This window comes from Branchiostoma belcheri, unplaced genomic scaffold (assembly GCF_001625305.1).
Source record: "Branchiostoma belcheri isolate BF01 breed outbred unplaced genomic scaffold, Haploidv18h27 scaffold100, whole genome shotgun sequence".
NCBI lineage: Eukaryota > Metazoa > Chordata > Leptocardii > Amphioxiformes > Branchiostomatidae > Branchiostoma > Branchiostoma belcheri.
In genome coordinates this window covers 961,743-971,143 of record NW_017802381.1, presented here as the reverse complement: position 1 = coordinate 971,143, position 9,401 = coordinate 961,743, and the positions used below count along the sequence as shown (strand labels likewise).

General features: G+C 42.5%; 1 protein-coding gene across 3 annotated transcripts in view; it reads left to right on the top strand.

Annotated features, from left to right (window-relative positions):
* Nucleotides 1–6,857, top strand: part of LOC109473600 (profilin) — a 9,072-nt gene extending 2,215 nt beyond the window's left edge. Inside the window, exons 2-5 of one of the 3 annotated variants that reach the window (XM_019773518.1) lie at nt 31–108; nt 4,217–4,280; nt 5,030–5,137; nt 5,997–6,857. In XM_019773518.1, coding sequence (XP_019629077.1) covers nt 31–108; nt 4,217–4,280; nt 5,030–5,137; nt 5,997–6,094 — 348 coding nt within the window. In that variant the 3' untranslated portion in view covers nt 6,095–6,857. Of the gene's footprint in view, nt 1–8; nt 109–4,216; nt 4,281–5,029; nt 5,138–5,996 lie in introns of those variants that run through there. The other 2 variants (XM_019773527.1, XM_019773535.1) reach the window with 2 other exon arrangements.
* Nucleotides 6,858–9,401: the final 2,544 nt, after the last annotated feature.

Below are 9,401 nucleotides of genomic sequence, written 5' to 3'. Positions count from 1 at the left end.
AGCTGGCAGCAGTATGTCGATCAACATTTGGTGGCGACTCAGTGCGTCACCATGGCGGCGATTTGTGGCCTGGACGGCAGCATTTGGGCCAAATCCAGCGGGCTGGAGGTAGATTGAATTCAGTGTCTGTTTTATCGCACGTAGAATTTCACTGTTGTCTAATCTGAGCTTAAACTACGCGGCAAAGACAGAACTCATGTGTTGTGACCCAGTGTAGATTTATTTAGTGTCCGCGAAATTCCGTGTCGCAGTTCTGTGTCCGCTCCGAGACGTTTATAGTCATGTCGCCATGTCCGCGACCACGTGGTCCCCATGCCGGCATTCAGTATCAACTCTCAACAGTCCAGTCACTTCAGGACGTCACAAAAATATTAGCATCTGTCTCCAGACCAAGTACGAATGTGATAACGGCATGGACTTAGCTAGTATAGTGCTTTGTCTGGAAGTTTTGTATAGCCTCATTGACAACAGCCGTCCCAGTGGTACAGCTATGGTGTTGATCTGCACCTGTTCCTACTGATCTGTAGTCTCCAAGCAGAGGTTTAGGGTTCGGCTTATTTTTGGCGTGTTTTAGGCGTTTCTGTGTTTTAGGGCTTTCGTATATAGACAGTTTTATTTCAATTTGGCTGGCGTGATGAAAGATACCAATAAAAGCCTAATAAAATGCCCCAGAACACGTCAAAATAAGTCGACGCCTAAACCTCTGCATAGGCTTGGTGAGTAACTGATCCGGACGTTCCTCTATCATCGGCCATGCAGCCGGGATGAATCATTGGAAGCCGCGCCAAGCTTATAAAACTATCGCATGACGATTTGGCGTATTCCGGTGAGGTCTTCTGCCTAAAACGTCAAATCAAACCCTACAAAGATTACAGTAGAGCGGTCAGTAGTTCCCGCTACATTTGTATAATTATACAAGCTATGCTGTCTGTTCCCTACAAACAGTTGACATACATACATGTACCGGTACCGGTGAAGTGAAAAACGTCATTCAGCAATTGTCACACAGTCTGACATTTGACAGTCTTTTTCTCGACTACTTGTACTTTGAAACTTTGGCACAAGAAGCGGGAAAACTAGAAAAAACCGTCAGAAACTTTTTTGTGTTTCAATATTCGCCAGTTTCTTGCCTTTTCTTATTCTAACTCGTATAGCCAAGGTCAATCTCTAACAAGGCTCGAAAGCCGTTGATTACACACCAGATAATCAAATATCATACGGAGCTAGATGAGTAGTAAAGGAGGGATTTATTCATAACAGCTGGTAGGACATATTTTCATAGCTGTCGAGTCTCGGACGAAGGAACTACAATAAAACAACACATAATAACTAGAGTTCCACGATCTCATACCCTCGCACGACCTTTACGACTGACGAATTATAAATGTTTCTCATTGATTATGCATTACTCATTTGCATGAATTATGTCCGTTGATCATATTCTCTACTCAATGGCATTTTTATGTCAACAAATTTCCTGCTAGGGAATTATAGCTACTACTGATCAATTATTGATTTGATTACATGGATCCGCGCGCGCATGAAATTTCGTCCCAAAAAGTTTTCGAACATACTGTAAATCGTACAAAATGAGCAAATATATGTCGTATATTGCAACAAAATGTATTGGAAAACGATACTAATGTCATGAAATCAAGCACAAAGTTTATCTACCATCCAAAATCTGTGCCCCTAGCATGTCCAGATCATGATACAATGTACATCAAAACCGGAGTTTCCGCTGCAGTACCATAACAAGCCTCCGGGGGTCCGCAAACCCAATCATTTCGCGGTCTCAAGACATACCCACCTACAAATATGAAGACAATCCATCTAAGCTTGTTTCATGTAACATACTAGAATGTGATAGTTCGGCAATGGAGGAATTTTATGACAAGGAATTTGTGTCAGATAACTGTGTCAATTGGATAGGCTATATGATGATAACGTTAATACCCCGCCTTATCCTCGGTGTATATGGTGAGATAATCCCTGGTCAGGTGCGATAACCATCGAATAAACCACCTCGTTCGCTGCGCTCACCTGTAGTTTATTCGGTGGTTATCGCACCTGACCAGGCATTATCTCAGAAAATACAACCTCTCTCGACGGCGCCGCCGGATCATTACGTCTAGAGAAGGTCAAGAGCAGGCTTGTTACCTTCGCCAGGAAGGATATGTTTTCGGTAGTGTTCGTGTGTGTGTGTGCGCGCGCGCGCGCGTGTGTGTGTCTGTGTGTGTGTGTGTGACGATAACTCGAGAAGGCTTAGATGTATTGATACTAGGTAGGTGGGTAGGTCTTGTTCTTGTTGAAGTGCGGCGTGTTATAATACTGCAGCGGAACGTCTAGTTTTGATATCACGTAATCTGGACATAGGGTCATGAATTTCGGACTTCAGGTAGTTTTCGTGCTTGGGAAGAAGTGACCCCACAGCAGTTCGTTGAAAAATATGTAAGTATAACTCAAGAACCGGTCGATAGATCGTCGTGATTTTCAGTATGTAGGTCTTGCTTGGACATACAAGATGGCAATTATATAAACCAGGATCTAATTTGCGTAATTATTGAAGAAATTGTAGGAATCTGATTCTTTTCATGATAGCACTATTTAATAAAGTCAAGATGGCTTAATTTGTATAGATAATGAGAATGGTACAATTTAATAGTGAAAATTGCAATGACGATTTATTTGCATAATTATCGAGGAACATAATCATTTTGGACACTAGTATTGGTCCTGGAAACATCAGAGGCTTGTATTGGTCATGGAAACATTTCCGAGAAAGCTTACTCCATAAGTATAACTCATATCTTCCCAGGGTGCCCTAACAGCTGACCACACATGTAGGCATACTCCCTGTGGGAGGGATAGTGGTTCTCCCAAATTTGGTCTGACACGTCCGCTGACCCAGATGTACTTTTGTCATTTTCGGATCAAGAAAACAATTGGAAGAATTTGACTGTCGCTCATGGATGGTGTTTGGAATTTTCACAAAAACAGTGTTGGGCCAATTTTGTTTCTATGTCTATATCTTTATTGAATGTGCCAGGCCCTATGGTTCAGATTCAACTGCATTTAGGATGACTACTGCACAAGGCGCCATTAAATTTAAAGGGAGAGTTTTTTTTTTAAATTAAAATACCACCTTTACTGATAGACCGGCGGTCAGAAAATAGGTACCACTGAATGATAAATCAGACGAATCTCTCCTTCCCCTCTGCTTGAACAAGTTCTTTGGACAGTAGTACTTTGGGAATTAAAAAAAAAAGTGACACTACGAACACTTGGACAGAAATGGGCCGAGGGTGCCTGTGTGTTGGTGTCGCCCTTCGGTAGTACAAATGTACTGAGATAAAGGTGATGAGCCCTGATCTTCACGGACGGAACCACACGTGTTACACAACAGATGGCGAGATGAATAGGAAAGTCGGACCCGGGTGTTGATTCATACGGCCAGGCACTACAAATCCCAATTACGGCGTTAGATATTATTCCAGCTGTTGTCATATCTGATGAACATTAACACGGCCTCACTTATATAAAAAATTTCCGGAAGGCAGCAGATGCCCACCTTTGATGTTAATTTACCCTTGGTGTGAGACTAAAGTACGTATGAGTGCAACATTTAAGGGCATGTCAGGTCGTTCCGTGTATTAAATATTTCTTTATTGCAAGTTCATTCCCAATGGCTAATTGCAAACAGACATTGGCAAGAACAATGAGAACAGAATGTATTGAGGAGTTGTAAGAAACTATATGCTAATATGAAGTTCTACTATCTACTAATCTAACTTTCTATCTCTTCTTAAAAATAATAACGTACGTATACGTGACATAGAGTGGGTATGTAATACATAGGAGAGAAGAGAAACATGGTAATTACTATTCTATTCTATTATAATATCCTTGAAAGACAGTCAAGCTATAAGGGGGTTGACATTTTGTCTGGAGGCAGTGGAGGCTGAATTGTCCGACTTTTTGAAATATAAATGGGTCGGTAGACTTAAGCAGTAATATGGTCTTCTGTTGTTTGTTGAGATGTGAGTGTATTAAATAGCCAGCTGCTGTCGCGCCGCGCTTGCGCTGGTGTGAAGGATCGACGGTTAGACTAACCTTGTAGATTATAACTTGTGACGTCTTTCGTGATTTAACTAATATTGTTGTCATCTACATGTATGTTGTTTTAGTTGTCACATCTTCCATGTCTCATTCACAGCTGTCACAAGACGAAGTTGCCGCACTGGCGAGATCCTTCAGCAAGGACGAGGTGTTAGCTGCAAGTAAGTTGCCGCATTCACATCACATGACGTTTGGCTTACTACTTACTTTGGGCAGGCTTTTGGTGATGGGAAAAACTATTGTGTATATAAGGAAGTTCACAACTACGAGTACACATGCCCAGTGTCAATGCGCATGCCCATTCACAGCTGAATGCCCCTGAGACGCGACAGAGGATCTCATAGCCCCGCCCACCTTCGGCAAAACAGGAAAATGCTAAATAAAAACATTGATGCAAATATTATGACGTTTTCTTAACGTTTACTATTAGTGTGTGTGTGTGTGTGTGTGTGTGTGTGTGTGTGTGTGTACGTGTGCATTGTAAAACTTGGGCCCAGTTAAAACGATCTGGAATATAAATTGAAAATGTGTGTGTGCGTTGAATCTTTTCTGACTGGATAAATTGAAATTTTAATACGTAAACGTTTCATGTACCATCCGGTACCTTTCATCAGTACAAATGTAGAGGAAATTTACGGAACAAGAATTAATTCTTATTAATTCTTATTAATTCTTGTTCCGTAAATTTCCTCTTCATTTGTACTGATGAAAGGTACCGGATGGTACTTGAAACGTTTACGTATTAAAATTTCAATTTATCCAAATTCAACGGCTTTTTCAATTTATCTTTATCCTGGATGATTAACCTTCACCAATGTATCAATGATCTGGAATATACTTTAGCGAGTGTCTGCTGTGATACTATATGGTCAGTATATCTGACTAACCATGTGTATACATCATATTACAGATGGGATTAGAATAGGAGGAACAAAGTACATCTATCTGAGTGGGGACGATAAGCTGATCAGGGGAAAGAAGGACAGGCAAGGAGTTCACATAGTGAAAACTAAAACAGGTGAGTGTGTTTGTATCTTCGCGCGTGTGTGCGTGTGTGTGTGTATCTGCGTGTGTGTGTGTATCTGCGTGTGTGTGTGTATCTGCGTGTGTGTGTGCGTGTGTGTGCGTGTGTGTGTATCTGCGCGTGTGCGTGTGTGTGTGTGTGTATCTGCATGTGTGTGCGTGTGCGTGTATCTGCGCGTGTGTGCGTGTGTGTATCTGCGCGCGTGTGTGTGTGTGTATCTGCGCGTGTGTGCGTGTGTGTATCTGCGTGTGTGTGCGTGTGTGTATCTGCGCGCGCGCGTGTGTGTGTATCTGCGCGTGTGTGTATCTGCGTGTGTGTGCGTGTGTGTGTATCTGCGTGTGTGTGTGTGTATCTGCGTGTGTGTGTGTGTGTGTGTGTGTGTGTGTGTGTATGTGTATCTGCGTGTGTGTGTGTGTATCCGCGCGTGTGTGCGTGTGTGTGTATCTGCGTGTGTGTGTGCGTGTGTGTATCTGCGTGTGTGTGTGCGTGTGTGTATCTGCGCGTGTGTATCTGCGCGTGTGTGCGTGTATCTGCGTGTGTGTGTGTGTGTATGTGTATCTGCGTGTGTGTGTGTGTATCTGCGCGTGTGTGCGTGTGTGTGTATCTGCGTGTGTGTGTGCGTGTGTGTATCTGCGTGTGTGTGTATCTGCGTGCGTGCGTGTGTGTGTATGTGTGTGTGTGCGCGCGTATGTATGTGTGTGCGCCTGTGTGTACGTATGTGTGTTGGTGTGAGCGTGTGTGTGTTTGTGAGTGTGTATGGGTTCCTTTCCTCCTAACATGATGTAGTTTCCTGACAGTTGTTGTTGTTTGTGTTTAGAGCTATGATAATGACAGTTGTTGTTGTTTGTTACAGCTATGGTGATGGCGCTGTACGCAGAGCCGATCCTGCCGGAGCAGTGCGCCGTGGTGGTAGAAAAACTCGGAGACTGGCTCATTCAAAATGATCTTTGATATAGCCCTAAAAGTCTTCTTCTCTGTTGTATGGAATTGTAAATTAACATTACAAGTTCCTAAGTACTAGTAATAATAAACCGGTGTACAGTCGGACGTAAACATGTCTGAAATAATGATAGCCTTTGTAAGGTGGCAGCCATTGATGTAAATGACCATTTTGCATGCAGTAGCTCGGAGATATTTTTACTGAGAAAAAGTTCTTAGAAGTGCCACGTGAATTTGTCATCTAATGTTTTTCAATGTAACATTTGACAATAGTCATCAATTCATCGGTTTCAGCTACATTCCAGGTGACTGTCTTCACTTTCAAGGTAGTTTGTATTAATCTATTAGTCGGACGTGTTTCGTGTTAGACTAGGTTCAATGGCCGAGCCAACAGAACTTCAATCTTTCACTTTTCAATATCCTGATTAGAGGGATACATGTAGGGAGTACTTGTTGGACATCATACACGGTTACCAACACTAGGCCTGGTCCATTCGACACTGTCAGCCGAGACACATTACATTGTATTCATCTGTGTTAATCCCATATGATTAGGAGCCATTTGTAACTCATACTTAAATATGTTTATTTATTTATTTATTAATACTGGTATTCGACATGGTGAGAAATGAGAGTTGTCGTCATGCTTCAGTTCCTGTTTAGTTTATCGTGGAAGTCACACTTACCTGATGAACTGAATGATTACTGGATGTTAGAAGACCGCATTTAGCCGAAGTGTATAACTATGGGTAATAAAGATTCAATGTTATGGTGACCAATTGTGAGTTTGAGTCTTCTTGTATTAAAGTAAACATCGATTCTCTGGGTATTGCTGAATGACACCCAGAAACACGTAAACAGGCCTGTCCTTAGTGCTGAATGACACTCAGAAACACGCAAACAGACCTGTCTTTGTACTGAATGACACTCAGAAACACGTAAACAGACCTGTCCTTAGTGCTGAATGACACTCAGAAACAGGTAAACAGACCTGTCCTTAGTGCTGAATGACACTCAGAAACACGTAAACAGACCTGTCCTTAGTGCTGAAAAGACTCAGAAAACATGTAAAAAATGCCTGTCCTTATTGCTGAAAACACTCAGAAACACGTAAACAGACCTGTCCTTCGTGCTGAATGACACTCAGAAACAAGTAAACAGACCTGTCCTCGTGCTGAATGACACCCTGAAACACGTAAACATGCCTGTCCCTTAGTCGCTGAATGACGACTCAGAAACAGGTAAACAGACCTGTCCTTCGTGCTGAATGACACCCAGAAACACGTAAACAGGCCTGTCCTTAGTGCTGAATGACACTCAGAAACAGGTAAACAGACCTGTCCTTAGTGCTGAATGACACCCAGAAACACGTAAACAGACCTGTCCTTAGTGTTGAATGACACTCAGAAACATGTAAACATGCCTGTCCTTAGTGCTGAATGACACTCAGAAACACGTAAACAGATCTGTCCTTAGTGCTGAATGACACTCAGAAACAGGTAAACATGCCTGTCCTTAGTGCTGAATGACACTCAGAAACAGGTAAACAGACCTGTCCTTAGTGCTGAATAACACCCAGAAACACGTAAACAGACCTGTCCTTAGTGCTGAAAAGCTGAGAAACAGGTAAACAGACCTGTCCTTCGTGCTGAATGACACCCAGAAACACGTAAACATGCCTGTCCTTAGTGCTGAATGACACTCAGAAACATGTAAACATCCCTGTCCTTCGTGCTGAATAACAACCAGAAACAGGTAAACAGACCTGTCCTTAGTGCTGAAAAGACTCAGAAACATGTAAAAATGCCTGTCCTTAGTGCTGAAAACACTCAGAAACAGGTAAGTATGCCTGTCCTTAGTCCTGAATAACACCCTCACATTTTGAACGCCGCCTCATTTTCTTGTAGTGTTTGACACTCCCCGGCACCATTCCTTGAGTAGCCGCGAGCGTTCCCGCTCATGTGAGCCAAGCCGTAATACTCAAGACCCTTGATGCACGCTATACGGGGCTGTGTCCAGACTGTGGATAGTCTTATAGAACGGCCTCCTAATCGTTGTGTATACATGTATATGTACTCATTAAACCATCCGCAGGGCCGTTTATGTACGACCAAGACGTCATTTGTCGGTAGCTGCTATTCAATGTGAGTTGTACAGGGGGCGTTTCTACTCACGGAACCTAACGTTGTGCAATGGGCAGAGGTTTAATTAGTTGGATGCGCTGGGCTATGGTTTGTATTTTTACATTTAGCTGTTTTCGTGGTCAAAGTAATATTTCAGAAGCAACCCTACATTTAAGAAGCATTTTGGACTGGCCGCAAAAAAACGCTGTTTTGAATTGTGTGTGTGTGTGGGGGGGGGGGGTCCTTCATGCAGACGCTAGGGTGGGTACCCTGTTTGGTATAGGGGGTCCTTGAAAACATGCCCATGGAATGCCATAACACTGTTGACATGCAGCTTTTAAAAATTGTGTCAAATGTTTTTTTTGTCTATTACCTATAGTTACCTATACTGCTGTGCCATAATGTCGAGACGAAATGACCTAAAATTTTGTATGGGAGATCCTTGGACACAAGCCACAGAACATTATTACCTCCATGAAAAATGGAGGTATTGTTTTTGGCGTGTCTGTCTGTATGTCTGTGTGTGTGTCTGTCTGTGTGTGTTTCCGCAACTTTGTGGTCAGCATAACTTCAGAACGCTTTTATGGATTGCGATGATATTTGGTGTGCTGGTAAGTCTTGGGAAGACAAAGGTCAAGGTCAAATATGGGCCTCCTGGTGGATGACCTTGGTACCGCAGCAGAACTTCCGGTTTTTGTATCTTTTGTCCTGAACAAGCTATGGTCTTGACTTTTTGGTGACAGATAGCTTTTCCTGTCAGGAATAAGTCGTGTGAGTTTGGTCCCCCTAGTTTCAGTTTTATTGCAGTCAACTTGCCTGTACAAATAAATTTGTGCCATGAAATACGTTGACAGTTACATCAAAATGCAGTAAAAACACTGGGCTCTCAGGAACACGTTTAAAACGGTACATTATTATATTAAAAACGGACATTGTTGTACATATATAAAAACAGCTAAAAAGCGAACAAATATAAACAGCAAGTACAATGTATATCAGTTCTCATCGCTTAGCTCATGTTGTACAGCTTAATGGCTCTGGGGAAGAATGACTGTTCATGTCTCTTAGTACGGCTATGTGAAGTCATGACATGTCTAACTCGTCGGAGGTCATAGCCACTATGCAATGGACAGGATATAAAACAGTTCAGTGGGTTATCCTTATCATCTAGGATACTCCGGAAGACACGTAGTGTT